This window comes from Babylonia areolata, chromosome 23 (genome assembly GCF_041734735.1).
Source record: "Babylonia areolata isolate BAREFJ2019XMU chromosome 23, ASM4173473v1, whole genome shotgun sequence".
NCBI lineage: Eukaryota > Metazoa > Mollusca > Gastropoda > Neogastropoda > Buccinidae > Babylonia > Babylonia areolata.
The window spans coordinates 9,527,231-9,547,518 of record NC_134898.1 but is presented as its reverse complement, the minus strand read 5'-3'; the positions used below and the strand labels follow the sequence as shown (position 1 = coordinate 9,547,518).

Below are 20,288 nucleotides of genomic sequence, written 5' to 3'. Positions count from 1 at the left end.
AAGGGTGGAGATTTTTCCAATCTTCCAGGTAGGAGCAGACCTGCTAGTGCCTGAACCCCCTTAGTGTGTACACGCAAGCAGAAGATCAAAATAAATACACACCTTGAGGATCCTGTAATCCATGTCAGTGTTCGGTGGGTTATGGAAACAAGAACATACCCAGCATCCACACCCCCGAAAAACGGAGTATGGCTGCCTACATGGGGGGGGGGTAAAAACGGTCATACACGTAAAAGCCCACTCGTGTGTATACGAGTGAACGGGGGAGTTGCAGCCCACGAAGGAAGAAGGAGAGGCACTGTTTGGGCATGGTGTTGTGTCCGTGCAAAAGGCACTTGACTCCGGTGTTCCTCACTCCAACCAGATGTAGCAGGTACCCGACATTGGCTGGGGGATGTTTTAACGGCGGAAGGAGAGGCACTGTTTGGGCATGGTGTTGTGTCCGTGCAAAAGGCACTGGACTCCGGTGTTCCTCACTCCAACCAGATGTAGCAGGTACCCGACATTGGCTGGGGGATGTTTTAACGGCGGAAGGAGAGGCACTGTTTGGGCATGGTGTTGTGTCCGTGCAAAAGGCACTTGACTCCGGTGTTCCTCACTCCAACCAGATGTAGCAGGTACCCGACATTGGCTGGGGGATGTTTTAACGGCGGAAGGAGAGGATTGGGCCCCGCCTTCCTATGCCGAGCCCTAGACACAAGGTTATGGGGCATTAACTGTTACCCTTTTTATGCATAATTATGGCCACCAATGCAGGTCAGTGAGTGGGTGGTGGGCGAATCCGGGGAAGGACACGGACTGACGAACCAGAATGGGATGACGGGCGCAATAGCCGAGTGGTTAAAGCGTTGGACTTTCAATCTGAGGGTCCCGGGTTCGAATCTCGGTAACGGCGCCTGGAGGTGGTAAAGGGTGGAGAATTTTCCGATCTCTCAGGTCAACATATGTGCAGACCTGCTAGTGCCTGAACCCCCTTCGTGTGTATACGCAAGCAGAAAATCAAATGCTCACGTTAAAGATCCTGTAATCCATGTCAGTGTTCGGTGAGTTATGGAAACAACATACCCAGCATCCTCCTGTCACCCCCTGGCCCCTCCCCCTCATCCCCAACCCCCCTCGCCCTCTCTCCCTCCCCAATTCTAATGAGCGAAGGCTACACCACCGTGGGTAATTACAGGTTCTTTGCTCTAATTACAGTCGGAAAGGGGAAAATGCCCAGAAATAAAAGACCGTTGGCATCTTCGCAGCGAATGTCTGTCTGTCGCTCAGCAATCCACCTCCCCATCCTTTTTCGCTCTGATTTCTTCAGGTCACACTCTGGCATTCCTCTCCCGCTGTTTCTGTGCGATATTTGAAACAACAGATGTTGGCTCTCTCCCTCTCTCCTCTCTCTCTCTCTCTCTCTCTCTCTCTCTTCTTTTCTCGATTTCTCGATATCACCAAGGTTCGTGGGGTAGTTATTGATAACAGATTTACTTGGTCTGATTACATGACAATGTTTTGTAAATATGTTTCTAAAAAGATATACAAATGTTCTAAAAAATAAATGATTTTTTAAAAATCTACAAACACGAAAAATATTTTCCATTCCTATATTGACTATGCCTCGACTGTTTAGGATTCATCGCGACGTAATATCCAGAAACCACCCCTAAGTCTTTGCAAGTGTGTTCCTAAATTGGTTAGTCTAAAATGTCCATCCTTATCTGTTTCTGACAAATTGCCAATGAACTCACTCATGAGTAATTTTCCAGCAAAGAATCACTGTCACACACATAAAATTACCTTGCCTCGGCCAGGAATTGATCTTTATAAAACATGTCTCACACATTCTGGCAAATATTAATTTGTAGAAAATTATTATTTCATCTATACTTAATGTAAAATTCAGCGTTGCTGTCTTCAAAAGGTTATCATAAACATCTAATGACAGTACTAAGTTTAATGAATCATTGAAATTATTCGGATTGAAAGAAAACGTGACGTATTCTTAACATGTTTGTCATTGTGTGTGTGTGTGTGTGTGTGTGTGTGTGTGTGTGTGTGTGTGTGTGTGTGTGTGTGTGTGTGTCCCTCCCTCCTTCCCTCCCTCTCTCTGTCTCTGTGTACCCCACTCTCTCTCTCTCTCTCTCTCTCTCTCTCTCTCTGTATGGCGATCGAGAGTGAATTAGAAAAGGCCGAAGTCTCTCTCAGACACACACGCACATTTTTTACAATCACACGCCATTTGCATAATCTGTCACAAGAATACATTCGTATATACCAACAAACAGTAAATAATATCCCATATAAACATCGACCAAATGCACATACATACACACAGGGTATTCGCGCGCGCGCACATACAGACAGACAGACACACACAACACATTCACAATAAGGGGGTGCGTGTTTGCACACACACACACACACACACACACACACACACACACACACACATTTCTGCCAACACCGCGACACCCGCGCGCAAGTGTCTGAGTTTAACCCCTTAGCGGCTGAACCTGGGTGAAATGAGATCCGAGTGGAATGAATGTCAAGTGCCGTCACTTGCTTTCTGATAGCGGTGTGACTGATTTTGCTGAGGCAAACTGATTGATTGACTGATTGATTGATTGATATGGATACTTATATTGCGCCTATCCTCGGTCGAAGACCAAGCTCTAAGCGCTTTACAAACATGGGGTCATTTGCACAACAGGCTGCCTACCTGGGTAGAGCCGACTGACGGCTGGCAATGGGTGCTCATCATTCGTTTCCTGTGTCATTCAGTCAGATTTCAGGCATGCACACATACACACTCACACAGACATGTAACATGTAAAATCCGCACAAAGAACGATGACTGCCAACCTGACCTGTAAGCTCTAAGCTCCGTCTCATTAAGTTAGGTGACCGCTAATTCACTGACGAGCCCGCTTGTCGTCAGCAGTCAATGGGTTAAATCAAATGCAGCAATCAGACGATAAATGTTGTCGTCAGCAGTCAATGGGTTAAATCAAATGCAGCAATCAGACGATAAATGTTGTCGTCAGCAGTCAATGGGTTAAATCAAATGCAGCAATCAGACGATAAATATTGTCGCCGGCAGTCAATGGGTTAAATCAAATGCAGCAATCAGACGATAAATGCTGTCGTCAGCAGTCAATGGGTTAAATCAAATGCAGCAATCAGACGATAAATGCTGTCGTCAGCAGTCAATGGGTTAAATCAAATGCAGCAATCAGACGATAAATATTGTCGCCGGCAGTCAATGGGTTAAATCAAATGCAGCAATCAGACGATCAATGTTGTTGTCAGCAGTCAATGGGTTAATTCAAATGCAGCAATAAGACGATAAATGTTGTCGTCAGCAGTCAATGGGTTAAATCAAATGCAGCAATCAGACGATCAATGTTGTTGTCAGCAGTCAATGGGTTAAATCAAATGCAGCAATAAGACGATAAATGTTGTCGTCAGCAGTCAATGGGTTAAATCAAATGCAGCAATCAGACGATCAATGTTGTCGTCAGCAGTCAATGGGTTAAATCAAATGCAGCAATCAGACGATCAATGTTGTTGTCAGCAGTCAATGGGTTAAATCAAATGCAGCAATCAGACGATCAATGTTGTCGTCAGCAGTCAATGGGTTAAATCAAATGCAGCAATCAGACGATCAATGTTGTTGTCAGCAGTCAATGGGTTAAATCAAATGCAGCAATCAGACGATCAATGTTGTTGTCAGCACGGAGGTTCAGGGCCGTGTTCACTATCCATATCTTGTAGCATTCATAGACGTTCTGCATCTCATCATTCCTCATTACTTTCAGGTAATGCTATCAGTGACAAGTAATTCAAATCTATTTTTGCTTGTGAGGTTAGACGGCTAGGTCGCGTTATTATATACATATCTTTTTAATGACAAACAGGTGTTATGTATAAAACTGGAGGCAAACGCGCGCATGCACACACACACACACACTCTCTCTTCTCTCTCTCTCCCTCTCTCTCACACACACACACACGCACACACACACACACATACGCACACGCACACTGAGGATGTGATGCGCGTTTGTGTGTGTGTGTGTGTACGTGTGTGTGCGTGTGCGTGTGCGTGCGTGCGTGTGCATCCGTGTGTGTACGTGTGTGTTTATAGTGTTTGTGTGCGTGTGGGGGGGGGGATCTGTGTGCATGCCTGCGTGTACGTGTGTGTTCTATAATAATAATGATAATGATAATGAACTCTTGTTCACTTCATGTGAGTATGTATGTGTTTTTGTGTCACCTGATGGCAAGTTTTTAAAACTCCCTATTGTAAAGAAGAAATAAACAGGGTCAAAGGTCTTTTTCTTTCCAGGCTCCGTCAATCGTGGAACAAAACTACCAGAAAATGTGCGTCATTCTGTCTCGCTGAAATCTTTCAAGTCTGCTCTGAAAACACATCTTTTCCAACAGCAATAATGGCAGTTTGTTTGGTTTTTGTTGTTGTTGTTGTTTCAGTCTTGGTGTCATCTGGTTTTGGGTGCATGGTTTGTTGTGGAGAGGTTGTTTACCGTGTGTGTGGCGGGGTGCTGGTGAGTGCACGTTCTTGTGCCTGTGTGCGTGTTGCAGGGATGCGTTTTCTGGAGGGTGTCATAGGTGGGTGGGTAGTTTCCAATGTTCAGTTGCGTTAGATGTTTTTTTTTGTGTGTGTGTTTTTGTTGTTGTTTTTGTTTGTTTGTTTGTTTTGTTTTCGTTTTTTGTTTCTGGGTGTTTTTGTTTGGGTTTTTTTTTTTTTGTTTTTTTTGTTTTTTTCACTTGCTTCCGTGTGTATGTGTGGGTGGGGGAGGAGTAAAGATAGGTAGGCGGGGAGTGGGGAATGAAATGTAAACCGCTTTGAGCAGTATTTCTGGTGAAATGCGCTGCTTAAATATCCAGTAGTAGTAGTACTTTTGTCTCTGTGTGAATGTATGCTTGTGTGTGTGTGTGTGTGTGTGTGTGTGTGTGTGTGCTGTGTGTGTTCTGTGCATGTGCGTGTTTGGGCGTGTGCGTGTTGTGGGTGTGCGTGCGTGCATGAGCGTATGTGTGTTTTTTTATATGTATGTATATGTGTGTGTGTGTGTATGCGTACGCGCGTGGGTGTGTGTTTCTATGTGGGAGAGGGGCTGGGGGGGCGTGGGGGGGGTAAGTGTTTACGGTTCTGTCTTATATAACACAGCACCACAAGGATAGGGCCCTAACTTCTGGAGCCGTCAGCCAAGCACAGTGATAGTATAGTGAACAGTTCGAGAAGAGGAACAGAAGAGAAGCAGCGGCAGACCTGATGAATCCGGTTGCCAATGGAAACGGGGAGATAAAGGGGAAGAAAGGAAGAAGGAAGGGGGGGGGGGGGGGGGGGGGGGGTAAAGTGATGAAGGGGGGGGGGGGGGAGGGTAGGAGGGGCAGATAGTGGAGATAAACTCACCACAGCGCGTGATAAGTTGAGGGGAGGGGTAGTTGGGATGGGAGCAGGGAGCCGAGTGGAGTAGAGAGGAGAGGTGATTCACTCCAAAAGGATGGAATCGCTCGTCAACGTCCTAAAAGCCGGGAGAGGCGGTGAGGGGAAAGTGTGGTGGAGGGGGGGGGGGGGAGGAGGGGGGGGGGGACAAGGGTAAGCAAGAGTTTATATTATAGAAGGATGGGGGAGAGTGGGAGAGTGGGGGGGTGGGTGGGTGGAAGGGGGGTAAGGTGTGTAGTCGGGCTTCCAGCAGCAATACAGACACCATTGTTTATCAGCTTTCGCCTTTCGGGTGCAGCAAGCGTCTTCCTTTCTATTTCAGTCAGGACCTGCCATGTCATGTGCCTTTCCACACAAACACCATTTATTGCGGCCTGCTCTTCCTACCTGCCCGTGCACGTTTGCTCGCTCATTGATGATGTACTTTTACTTATCCATGCAGGTGCGCACTCATGCATGACTGTGCGCGAGTGTGCACGTACACGCACGCACGCACACGCGCGCGCGCGCACAGACAGACAGACACACACACACACACACACACACACACACACACACTGACACACACACATCGAAATCGAGCGCTGTTATGTTATTATTATTATTGTTATTATTACACTCTCTCTCTCTCTCTCTCTCTCTCTCTCTCTCTCTCTCTCTCACCAATACAAACACACCTCACACACACACACACACACACACACACACACACACACACACACACACACACACACACACACACACACATACATACATACATACATACATACATACAGAGACAGACAGACAGACAGACAGACAGAGGCAGAGGGGGAGACGGAAAACACGCCTCAAAAACAAGATACACGATTCTCAGCAATGCCTCCGTGCCTCTCACCCACTCCCAGAACGTCTGGAACCGGGCAGCTGTCAGCAGGTCGGGGTAAAACACACAAGTGCAACACTTGCACTTCCGACACCAGAATTCGCTAAACTCGAAACCACTAATAAGGACTCCATTCTATCCATTAACGAGGAACCGAGGTGCAGCTTGGCGAGCAATAATACACGAAAGAAGAAAAAAGAGAAAGAAAGCGTTCAATTAGCGGCCATGTCTGACTTCAGTTTCACTCTACCGTCTGTTATCTTTCCTCTGACTGGTGGTCAGGTTACCTCCGTGTGGAATGCTGGAGGTCGGTGGGGGGAGGGGGGAGGGGGGGGGGGGGTGCAGGGGGAGGAGCTCTGTGTGTTTACTGCTTAAAACAGTTGGACAGAAAAGCAAAAATAGAGAAACACACACACACACACACGCACGCACACACACACGCACGCACGCACGCACACACACACACGCGCGCGCACGCACGCATTCACGTACACACACACACACACACACACACACACACACACACGCACACACACACACACACACGCACGCACGCACACACACACACACACACACACACACACACACACACACACACACATCCAGACAGACAGACGGACACACAAACAGACTGTGTGTATGTGAGAGAGACAGATGGAGAGAGAAAGTGGCGTAGAGAGAGATATGTTTTTACCGTGAGGACATTTCAGCCACCTTTTAAACTTTTTTTTTATTGATGTAAAGAAAACAATGCCCCTAGATGCTGGTATATATTTACACTCTAATGAGTATTATGACATATGTAACTATAATAACAATTTGACACACATTCATATTTCCATTTTTTTTAAAGTTACTTTTAACAATAGATCTTTACAGGGTACTCAGAAAATATTGTTTTAAATTTGACATAATACGGATTACTTCTTTCAAGTGAAGTCGGGTTGCGGATCACGGAAGTATCTCTATCAAGAACACGCCGTTTAAGTGAAACTACTGTTACAGGCCTCCACATCGGACGTCCATCACATCTGATGCTACAGACACGATCGCCATGACTGCCGAGTCTAATCAAGTCAAATCCAAATTCCTACTGTTTGCTTATGGACAGTGTAGTCACGTGGCATGGCTATTAGCAATACGCAGACAAGGCCGAAATTGGGAGTGCTCACACAGATTACATTTTCGGAGTGTTGGATAACCACGAGAGGATGACGCTAAACTTTGCCCAAACGGCTGTCTGGATGACGTCACGTTGGGCGGAGGGCCACACCTCTCAGGCCTGAGTGCAGACAGCACCTAGAGGTGCACTATCTATCCCAGGTAGACGATCCCCATTCTTACCTATACCGACCGGTAAAGCGAGGCTTCTGCTGCACTTTACAAACTGGCAGACGTTATTTGGCTTGGATTATCGACAGGGAATTAGCCACCGGAAAGTTTCGGTAACCCCCCCTGACTGAGATCGCATTATCTCCCTTGCCCACATCCCCCTAAAAGTGCGTGGGGGGCACTGAGCCACAGACCTCATCGGTGCATGGCTGTTGGCGCAACGTTCCTTCCCGTCCCTCCCTCCCTCCCCTTCCCCTGGCACCCCGTCCTCCTCTCTTCCCTTCCTCATTCTTCTTCTTCTTCTTCTTCTTCTTCTCCCCCAACTGTGCGAAGTCACTGGGGGACCACACAGTACTATCCGCCAGACTCCCCCACGTCTGCTGGTAGAGTGCCAAGGACTGGATCTCTGCTAATGGTTTTCCTGTCCACTCTGCGATGTTGCCAGTCAATGTTGTTTTTTTCTGTATCCCCTCCGTCTACCCTCCACCCCCCTAACAGTTCCTTGGAGGATTGTTTCAGGAAGGCTGTGGATTCATGTAACGTGGCCATATCAAAGATTCTGTGTGTGTGTGTGTGTGTCTCTCTCTCTCTCTCTCTCTCTCTCTCTCTCTCTCTTACCTCCCTGATTCTACCAGACCCAAAACTACGACTTTCCAAACTAGACGTTCAGCATTCTTCTCTTTCTCTGTCTTCTTCTCCTTCTCTTCATCTGTCCTTATCCCTGTATGTACAAGCCAAACTTATACTGGTCTTCTTCTCCTTCTCTGTCTTGTTCTCTTTCTCTGTCTTCTTCTCTTTCCCTCCCCCTATCCTGATCCCTGTACGTACTGGCCAAAACCAGTGTAACTTTCCAAACTACCAAAGTCGACAAACAGCATTACACAAAAGTATGCATACATTGTCCATTCCAATACTCACCCAGCACTCAACTCTACTACGTTGGTGTATCAGTAATGACCAGCACTCTAAACCCAGTTCCCTCCTTCAGAGGTAAAGAAACACCTAATTATCTTCATGTTGTGATCAACGGCAATGACGAAATGACAACGAGATATAAAAAAAAAAAAAAATTTAAAGAAAGAAAAAAAGAGAGAGAGAAAAAGAAAGTTGAAGACACTTAAAACACATTTTAAGAGCTGTGTAAAGAAGAAGAAGAAGACGAAACAGGTGTGTAAAAAAAAATAAATAAATAAATTAAAAAAACCTGTGAAATCGAGTTCTGTTAACATGGAAATTGCTCTATCCGACATGATTACATACACACGCGAGATTACCGAAGACGGGCTTTCCCAGGTGAAATTAACACCGTGATTAGACAGTTCCTATCTGCTGTTGCGGCACGTTCTTAACGTGGTGAAAACATGTCGGAAAACGTTCAGCATCTTTACCCCCCAGAACCTAACATCCCACCCACGGATTTCGTGGCAAGCATCCGACAGTTTCATCGTCATTTCAGAAAAGACGTGTACCGTCAATCAGTTACAGCACTGATATGGGATCACTGGCTTTCAGAACTGACTGACAGCAGACACACTTAGCTGAAGTCGGGATTGCCAAAACATGCACACTGATCAAGACAAATTTCCGAAAGCCTGTGGACTGGTTTCTGAATGGGAGCACGGTCACTTAGCGCGCGCACACACCGCACGCACATATACTGGCGCGCGCGCGCGCTTACACACATGCACAAACACACTCATACACACGCACGCACACACACACACACACACACACAAGCGCGCACATGGATACGCACGCACACACACGCATACACACACAAACACGCACACGTACTCCCCCACACGCACACACATGCAAAGACACACATGCAAACACACACACACACACACACACACACACACACACACGAGAGGGGCCATAGCCCCATATGAATGAAGGGCGATAATACAGTATACAGATGTCACCATACTATCAGTAAACATTCACCATTTTCACAATTAGTTAAAGAAATTATGATAATACCGTTTCTCTTAACTAAAAGCTTTGTGTAAATACAGTGCGAGATTACGTATGACACCATCATCAGATGATGCCAACTATAAACATAATTTAAACAAACATGGACGTTCATAATATTTCTTTGGAATAAATCTTACGCGAAATCCATGCAACACAGGACACATCAAAACAAAATGCACTTCATCTTCATTTGACAGCTTGCACAAAGGACACAACTTCTCTGTGTGATCAACAATCTTATAACGATATCTGTGCATATGAATTTCAGAAATGCCAAATCTAAATCTTGTTAATAAAACTCGTAGATATCTTTCCATGTTAAACAAAAGATAATTCTTTACTAAATGTGTAGAAGTATGAGATCTGTAGAGACAGAATCTATCACTTGACTGAATATGATTTTCCCAGTTTTGCCATCTACAGTCTATCAAACGCTGACGAAAAAGTTTCAGAAACATATTTTCATTACCTACTCCTTGATATTCCCAAACATATCCAAAGCCCAGTTCACAGAGACAAGTTAGTACATTTGACGCCCAGTTCTTTTTACCTCTAGAATCTAAATCATTCAACATATTATAGGATGTACGTGGCAGTCTGTTTTCATTCATTTTTAGTAATTTAAACCAGTATCGAACACATCTAACTGCAGAATTTATATAGATTGGATGTCTGTTCGTCTCACCATATACTAAATCGTTAGGTGCCTTCATTTCAACTCCTAAAAACTTTTTCAGTCCAAATAAATGAACGGACTCACATTGTATTGTAGCATTTTTATCTAGACCCCATAATTCTGAGCCATATTGTACGATGGGCTGTATCTGAGTATCGAAAATCTTAATAAAAATATCCAAAGAATTATTGTTTAATAAAAAGAGTTTCTTCATAATATGTAATAGCACATTCTTTGCTCTGCTTGAAAGATCCCTGCATGCAGCTACAAAACTCAAACGAGTAGAAAATAAAATTCCAAGATATTTGTAAGCATTGACAACTGGCATATCAATACCACCATACACCCACCTTTCCCTTGCTGCCAAATAACCACCTTTCCTAAAAACAATAATATTACTTTTATCTAGATTAACATTTAATTGCAATTTAGAGAGAGAGAGAGGATGACGTCAAACCTGCACAAGCAGAATGACGTCAAATTGGGTGGAGGTCCGCAACGCATGCCTTAGTGCAGACAGCGCAGAGTGGGGTTATCTACATCCCGGGCACACACACCAACCACCCCTCTCCGCGTACCGGCCGGTAAAGCGAGACTTCTGTTGCACTTAGGAAACTGACAGTCATTCATTTTCGTTGGAGGGAGGGGGAGGGGGGGGGGGGGGGTAAATCGACAGAGATTTATTTGCCCGACAGTCTCAGTAAACCACATGACGCCTTATCTCCTTCGCCCTCATGCCGGACGTGTGTGGGGGGCGGGGGTCAGGGGGGAGGGAGGGGAGGAGGCCACAGTCCTCATTAGTGCATGGCTGTTGGCGCAACGTCCCCCCCCCCCCACTTCCTCCTTCCCCTCACCTTCCCTATTCCCCCCTCCTCCTCTCTATCACCGTCTCTAGTTGTATCGGACAGTAATGTAACAGTAACCACAGTATCCACGGGTAGACCCACAACTAACATCATACTTCTCTCAGAATTATTATTCACAATAGACCGCCGGATAGTTCCGCCGCCATCTTGGATCTTGCGCATGCGCATCTAACTGTTCCTCGAAATTCGAGCAATACCAAAGGCGAGCGACGTAGGCAACAGCAGCAAACATGACTTGTGCTATCCTCCGTTTCTTCATCTCATAGCCTCCATTGCTACAACCAAACTCTGGTCAATGAAATGCCATCGTATGCAGACACAAAAAAGAGCAAAAACTTGGGAAAAGAAGCCTGCTGTTTCCCACGTTCTGTCTCTCTGGATCGCCTTTCCTTTGTTGCTCGAAATTTCGGAGAGTCAATCAACTTCGAGAGCACAGCCTTTATAAGTCCTGCAAGAACGGAACGGAACTCGGCAGCAGTCTACTCTCTCTCTCTCTCTCTCTCTCTTGATCTCTCGCTCGCGCTCGTTTGCTCGCTCGCTCTCGCTCTGTTTAACCTCATTTTAGTGATAGGCTACGTTTGCATCCCCCCCCCGACCCCCCCACCCCCCCCCCCTCCCCAGCATTGCTTGAAAGCTAGTGGTTATGGCTCAAACAGCAGGCTGCCCCTCAAAAAGGCTGATGCTTAGAAAACGAATTAATGCAAAATGTCAAGTTGTACTTTCAGGTATATATAAACTGTAACGGATCTCCACCCCTGCATGAGTCGCCGCACTGGAAGTGAACGACACCCAGCCCGTAAACCTGCCACGATCTGCAGGTAGTCCTCCACCACCTCGCCCCCCCCCCCCCCCCACTCCCCCACCACCACCACCACCAACAACACCCCCTCCACCCTCCTCGCCACTCTCCCATCTCCCTGCTCTCTCCCTCTGAACACCCCCCATCCCCCGCCTCCTTCCCTCCATCCTTCAGTCTGTGTACCACCACAGAATCAAGAAACAATGTCCATGTCTTAATTGTTTAAGTGTAGTAAGAAAAGCACTAAATTAATAAGCTACAAATCAACAAATAGGGTCTAGTTATGCTTCCCAGTTTGTTTAAAAAGACATCTTTGCTTTGAAGGCTCCCTTGTCAACAACACTTTTACAGAATACAGGATTAATTTGGATATCTAGGAACACTTTTTCCCCTAAAACTAAACAACGTGCTTTTGTGCATTCTTCGTCAAGATAGAGAGTGAAAAAAAACTCCAATAAACTCTTATTCTAAATTTATGTCTCTGTCTGTTTCTCCAGGTTCTGCCTTCCCCCCTCTCTGTCTCAGTCTGTCTGACTCTCTCTTCATTCTCTCACCATGTCAAGTTGATCAGAATGACAAGCTTTCTTTTCTTTATTTTCACACACACACACACACACACACACACACACACACACACACACACACACAGCAGTTACGCACGTGAATCAACAAGATTTCCGAGGCACCGGTATTTAGCTTGCAATTAAGCTATTTCACGATCAGCTTTAGGGGAAGAACCTTTCGCCAAGTGTACAGGGCTTCACTTGACACACTAGCCTCTCGTAGAAAACTTACTTCGGACGATGCTGTGTAGCAAGTCACTGAGAAGAAATGGGAAAATTACAACTATTTCCTATCTTTGCTGCCACTGAGAGCGGCATTTTCATGACCCAGGTCGGAACACTTAGACCTCATTCCCCGGTACCTATCTGCCGCTTCCCGTCCGTTCACCCGTCTGTCGGTCCTCCATTCCATTGCGTGCCGTATCTCACTTCGGTCTTACCTTACCTGCCGCCCGGCTGGAAGAAAAAAGGGGAGGAGGAGGAGGCACAGGAGGAGGAGGAGAAAAACAAATGGGCAGCAGCCAAGGAAAGCAATTAAAACAATGGAAAGAAGAAGACGACGACGATGAAGAAGAAGAAATGGAATAATGTCTGTCTGTCTGTCTGTCTCTCTCTGTCTTCGTGTGTTTGCCTGTCTCTCTGGTGTCTCTGTGTGCCCCCCACCACCACTACTACCACCTCTCTCTCTCTCTCTCTCTCTCTGTTTTGCCGTATATCGTTAAGTGTGGACAGAATCAAACTGAAGAATCCACAAGTGATCATCATTTGGCACGTAATTTGACTTCCTGGGCTCAGCAGCTGTGACATGTACAATATCATGCAGTCACATGAACAGCGACAACCATCGTCATCATCATCATCATCATCATCATCATCACCATCACCGTTGTTTCTGCTGCTGTGACTACTGTTACATTGCTACTGCTGCTGTCAATATACTTTTTAGTGTACTTATTATTATTATTATCATTCGTTGTAGTTGTAGCAGTAGTAGTATATCATTATTATTATTATTGTTAATGTATTTTTCCCTCGAGGCGTAAGCGCGCTGGTTTGCGCTGCTGGTTAGGCATCTGCTTAGCAGATGTGGTGTAGCGTATATGGGTTAGTCCGAACGCAGTGACGCCTCCTTGAGCTACTGAACCTAACTGAACTGCTGCTAATGCTCCTGCTATGCTGCTCAGTGCTGCTGTTACTACAATTGCATTCCTGCTACTGCTATTACAACGCTGCTGCTCTGCTACTGCTATACATCTACAGCTTCGTTGCTGCTGCTTTGCTACCACTACTGCTGTTGTTGCTGATGAGCTACTGTTGTTGCTACCCCTCATCTCCCTCCTCCTGCTACTGCGACTACGACTACTTTTCTTACTACTTCTGCTCCCACACCACTACAACTGTTTCTGCTGCTGCTGCTGCTGCTGCTGCCTTCACGACCACCACCACGACAACTGTTTCTGCTGCTGCTGCTGCTGCTACCTTCACGACCACCACCACGACAAGCAAGAAAATAATAACGTGTGAAACAAGAAACAATGACATTATATGAAAGCGTCAACACATGCAGCAGAAGAAACAGTGCCAAGCTAGCTAGCTGTACAAAATCACCCCCGCAACGTGCGACATTCCAGCCACTGGTCACAAAAAGGGCCCACAACAACAACAGTACAGGCCTTGGAACAGTACAGGTCCCAACAGGCAAGCAGAAGCCTGCAGCCCCTCCGACGAAAAGTCGTTCCCCGTATTTTCTCACAAAACACACCACTCCTCGCAACGGCACTAACGGTAGACCCCCCTTCCTCCTCGCCCTCATTTCCACCACCCCCGAGGTTTTTAATAGGGTATACATGTCCAAAATCCAGCACCTCTGCTGCGTTCCCTACCACACCATTTTTTGCCTCTTCGATGTATCACATCAGTTGTTTCTTGGCTTTTACATGTACAAAGGTTGTTTCAGCTGCTTGAATAACGCACCTCGTCCATTCTCCCTACCGTTTAATTGATTGATTTATATGCTTCTTGAACTTGTGCTGGTCGTGTATGTGCGTGTGCTGGTGTGATTTGTTTGAATGTTTGTGTGTACACACGCTTGTTCGTGTTTGGTGAACTTGATGCACGTATGTTTAATGTTGTATAACTTGTGTTTGTAATGTAGTAGTAGTAGTCGTAGTAGTAGTAGTAGTAGCAGCAGCAGCAGCAGCAGCAGCAATAGTAGTGGTAGTAGTAGTAGGAAGAGAGCTGCTGTCGTTGAAAATCCTGTTCTTATCCGGGAGGCTCTCACTTCTGCATTGACAATGCGTTTCTCTCCTCGATATTTTCTCTAAAAATCATCTTCGTTTTCCACAATGGAATCACAGTTGTTGTATTTTCAGTGTCCTGTCATGTTTCTTCATTCATGAGAGGTGTGAGGTGAAAGCTGTCCAAAGTGTGTGTGTGTGTGTGTGTGTGTGTGTGTGTGTGTGTGTGTGTGTGTGTGTGTGTGTGTGTGTGTGTGTGTGTGTGCGTGTGTGTGTTTGTAAGATGTGTATGTAAATTTATTCACATATAATTTCTTCTCCATCAGTTTATTACATCACCTCCCTCCGAAGAACGCGAATTCCACCTTATTAAGACAATAAAGCATTCGTATATATGTCATATTTCGTTATTTTCATGTCAATAACAAAGGATATTATCATATACGGCGGAAAGGTAGGGCAACTGTATATCTGCACTGTGATAGTTTCAATTATATAATACTGTATAAACGGGGGAGAAAACTACGGGGTGTGTGTGTGGGGGGGGGGGGGGGGACTCTGCCTGCCCGCACCGCCTGGTGACCAGAGGGCTGGTGACAGTGACAAGGCAACTGATACACGGGGATCACGACTACCACGGGACACGGGCCCTGAAACTGACAAGCCGTGTGCTTGAACAGAAGAAGAAGAAAAGAAAAGTGAAACTGTTCAGTCTTTTCCCATAAGCCCTGTGTGTGTGTGTGTGTGTGTGTGTGTGCGTGTGTGCTTGCGTGGTGTGTGTGTGTGTGTGTGTGTGTGCGTGTGTGTGTGGGGTGTGTGTGTGTGCTTGCGTGTTGTGTTTGTGTGTGGGTGCGTGTGAGTGTGTGTGTGTGTGTGTGCTTGCTTGTTGTGTGTGTGTGTGCGTGTGCGTGTGTGCTTGCTTGTTTTGTGTGTGTGTGTGTGTGGCTAAGGATAGTTGCAAGTGCTGTAGTGCAGTGCAGTGCGGTACAGTACAGGTAACCACTGTTAAAGTACTTAGCTACTCCTCTCTCTCTCCCTCCCTCCCTCCCTCTCCTCTCTCCTTCCCCTACCTATCTTCCCCCACCCCCCTACCCACTCCACCCCACAGAGTTCCCTCTCCCCTCTCACTCCCATCGTAACCATTCCCCCTCACCCCTCCCGCCCCTCACTTCTACTACCCCCCCTCCCCCTCCCCCAACCTGTGTGCGAATGTGCGTGGTTACGTATATACGATGATGAATACGTAGATATTCTAATACACAAGATTGCATACACACTTGTGTACATACATGCACGCATGCATGCATAGTCTACTCACCTTCCTGCCTTTCTACGTACCTTTCTACCTACCTACATACATACATACTGACAGGCAGACAGACAGGCAGACAGACAGACACATATACACACATATACTCATACATAGAGACAAACAGACAGACACATGTACAAGCAGGCGGAAAGAACTGCGGATAAGGAAGTTGACGCATTCTTTGTCAGAGTGTCAGAAAATTCACGCTAACTCAATGACGTGAGTGTGTTCCTCACACAGAAACCACCCCTTCTGTACTGCTTTCCAATAAATCAGTTGCCATCTCCTAAGGTCCATATTTCACCTTTTCTTTTGGTATGATATGATATGATATGATATTATATTATATGGATACTTATATAGCGCCTATCCTCGGTCAGAGACAAAGCTCTAAGCGCTTTACAAACACGGGGTCATTTGCACAACAGGCTGTCTACCTGGGTAGAGCCGACTGACGGCTGCCGCTGGGCGCTCGTCATTCGTTTCCTGTACCATTCAATCCGATTTCAGGCACGCACACATACACACTCAGACAGACATGTAACATTCTTGTTCTGTTTACTTAGTTGTTCGATTTGATTTTTTTTTTTTTTTTTTTTTCACCATTCTAACGAACATGGCACACACGGGCAAGGGGAGGGGGGATCTGAGGGATGGGGAGGGGACTCTGCATCCAGCATTGAGAAATTAAGGCCAGACAAAGAGCCTGTACTTATTTAGGCCCAGCACACATCGAAGAGCCTGTTATCGATAAAGACTGAACAAGTAAAAGAAATACCAAATAAAAAAAATTAAAAAAATAAATAAATACAAAAAGCTCCAAGCAGTTGCTGCGCATCCTTTCGCGTGGACTTGCTACACAAGTAGATACAAGGTAGGGAGATACGTATCAAGAAACAGGACTTCTCCCTCGGATTGCCAGAAGAACAGTCAGGACTTAAACCCCCTCAGACAGCTAGGAGTCCCCCTACAACCCCCCCCCCCCCCCCCCCACACACACACACACACACCCCGCGCCCCCCACCCACCCACCCCCTCGGGACGCCAGGCGGACCTGCCCCTGGACAGACATCCAGGACTCATCCCCTCCAACAACAGAACTTTACCGAACCAAGACCCAACCCTGACAACTTAATGTGGGCCAATCAAGTCGTCAACTCAACAAGAAACTTCTCCTGAAGGTCTCTGTTCAAACTTCTTGGTCGTTCAGCATGTGAATGTCACCAGAACTTCACAAAACTGGAGAACCGCTCTTTTCAACTTTTTTCTTACAATATCTCCCTGAATCACCAGTAGATGCACAAAAAAATAACAAAATAAAATGAAATCATGAGAAAAAATATTTATTTTACAGGCAATAACAGATCGTTGCAATCACGGTCAGGCTGCCATCTTCACAATGTGACTTTCAGACTGTCGTGAACAGCTACGCTGTAGGGTAGCATTTCCTTGAGTGTACAGTTCACAGTTCTTTTCTTATGTCATCAACATGATTTCTGTATCACGTACAGACTCCTGTTTTCAGTACATATCAAAAACTATCATCAATGGGGTTTTTCTCCAACTTGTTAAACCTTTGAATTCGCGTCACTGTGTGTTCGAGACTGTCACATCCCACCACCCTCATAACTTGCAGAGCCTTGATGATTCCAATTACTATGTGATCAAGGAGTGTCACTTTTTCTATATCTTGCTGAACCTAGATTTCAATGAAAATTTAAAATTACAGCATCATTCATAAAGTACAGTGTTCTGTGTATCATCATTCATTGTTTTTTCGTTTGGATGTGTCATCAGCTAAGTCTTTATGACATCCATGGCAAACCAAATGTTCCGACTCAGATTCTGAGCGTCCTGGAAACATTAAGGAAAAAATGCCTTGTTTTCTGAGAACTCCTAACAACGTGACCCCATGAAGGAAAGATAGAATTCAGCACTAGTTTATCACGAAAGGCGTGTGCCCTGCTGCCACACCTAAAAGATAAAAACCACTGGCATCAGCATGTTGAACTGTTCGGTTCTATGGCTGGCCTGAAGGAGGAGGCAGCATAGCGAATGTGGATCGACACCGGCAGAGCGGCCGGCACGGGAGCCGGTGTATAAAACATCCATCCCTCTAACTGCACACGGTGGTCACAGAATAATGTTTAGGGGAGAAAAAGTTTTACCTTGGCTTGTGCATCCCTGCTGGAACCTGCTTTTGGGGCTCGCAATCCGGCCATGGTGATGACCAGTCGTGGGGTGGTGAAAATTACAGGCCGCCGCAAGCAAACACTCCGGACTCTAAACAGTGAGTGACCGACAGGGAAGCAGCTTCTCTCTCACTTTTTTCTCTCTCCCCTCTCTCTCTATCCAACAGGACCCGCCCTTTACTTCACTCCCTTCCACCTCGCCACTCTCTCTTTCCTCCCTGTCACCTCCCTCCCTTCTCTCTCTCTCTCCACACAGCTGATCCCCTTCAGGGCAAAACCACCCCCACCAGTCCCCCCTCCCCTCAACTTCAACACGTGTAGAAGTCAATTTACATACCACGTGACCGCCACGGGGGAGCGCGGATTGGTTGCGGTGTGATTCAGAAAATTTCAGCTGAAGGCGCGTGTGTATGGTCAGGGGTCTGGAACTGCCTATTTTGGGCAGCGGTGTGCAAAGTGGGACGGGCAGCAGGCTGCTCCTTGTGCCCACCTCACGGCCCGGCTTCTGGGGGCTGAGTGCTGCCGCCGACACTTAGTCTCCATTCTGGAATGGTGGTGGTGGAATGGCATTGCGTGTGCGTTAGCGATATCCTGTTCTGTTTGTTTTAAGAGGGGTTTTTAGAGTTTTCCTCAAATTGATTTTGTGGTTTATAGGTAGTTTGGTTAATTCTACGGTTAATGAGTTGACGAGACTCGATGGTGTATGTGTGTGTTTGTGTGTGTGTGAGTGAGAGTGTGTGTGTGTGTGAGTGTGTGTGTGTGTGTATGTGTGTGAGTGTGTGTGTGTGTATGTGTGTGTGTGTGTTTGTGTCTGTGGGAGAGAGAGGGAGAGAGAGAGAGAATGCGTGTGTGTGAGTGAGATAGAGCCGGAGAGAGAGAGAGAGAGAGAGAGAGAGAGAGAGAGAGTGTTTGTGTTCTCTCGCTGTCGAGATAGAGAATCATCTTGAGTGTCATTCTTTAGTTTTCACTGATGTGTTGAGTCATGTAAAACAAGGTGGAGCGGCATTTGTGTTATTTAAGACTGGAATGCACAAATCTTTTTATCTCGGAAATCATATTCAATGTGAAATGTGAAATCGGAACTTTTTCAGTGTGAGTGAATGTGTCTGTCCGTCTGCTATCTTGCTAGCTTTTTTTTTCATGACACATTATCCCTGCGTTCAGTAGCACTAAATCAGCACCACTTGGAACTCCGTGAAAGAACTTTTCTTTTTCATTTATTGCCAGTCTTCCCCCACTGCGGCCTTCAGTCTGTTGTGTTGTTCATGAGTTTCCAGATTCAGGAGCCAGCATGGTGCTCCTGTACCTGCCAGTGAAGTTCAGTTGCTCAGTATGATGACATGCCGAAAATACGTTTCTCGCGAATGCACATGAGCAGCCTAAATTCGTTAACTCATTGACTGCTGATTGGTTGCCTGTTAAGGTGGCACCGCTAGTGATTGTTTAGCCTTTTTTTTCTTTCTTTCTTTTTTTTTTATTTTATCTCAGGATCAACAGCATGTAGACTTATAACATTTTGCACATTTTAAGAACATGCAAGTAGCAGAAACTCTGTAAAGTTTCAGGACCCTAGCTTAATTAACAAAGTAACGTGTGGGGTAGAATGAAAAAAAAAAAAAAAGGCAGCGCGGCGAGAACGGGAAGGAAGGGGAGGATGACTGAGGAAGACTGGGGACGAGTCACTGAGCTGAACAGGACTTACCATTGAGCTCGATGGACCGAGTGAGCCAGGAAGAAGGTGGGGGACGTATAGTCAAAAAGAATGAGGCAAAACAGCATGCTGTGACTGAGGGAATAACAACTGGGACTGGGTTAAGACAGCTTTTTGGATGGGATTTTTTGTTTGTTTGTTTTTGTTTTTTGTTTTATTAAGCTAATGAACAAGATAGGAACCCTAAGGGGAGAGAGAGACCCCGACCCGGCGAAAAAACCTGGTGCCCCCCCCCCAGCCCCCATCCACTCCTAAAAAAAAATTTTTTAATAAAATCAACACCAACTGTTAGCATGCAAA

At 46.0% G+C, this 20,288-nt stretch overlaps 1 protein-coding gene across 1 annotated transcript in view; it reads right to left on the bottom strand.

Annotated features, from left to right (window-relative positions):
• The window catches only part of LOC143297757 (myophilin-like), a 44,605-nt gene extending 26,115 nt beyond the window's left edge, over positions 1 to 18,490 (bottom strand). The window contains exon 1 of the mRNA XM_076610219.1: positions 18,254 to 18,490. Coding sequence (XP_076466334.1) covers positions 18,254 to 18,307 — 54 coding nt within the window. The 5' untranslated portion in view covers positions 18,308 to 18,490. The remainder of the gene's footprint in view (positions 1 to 18,253) is intronic.
• Between the last annotated feature and the right edge of the window lie 1,798 nt (positions 18,491 to 20,288).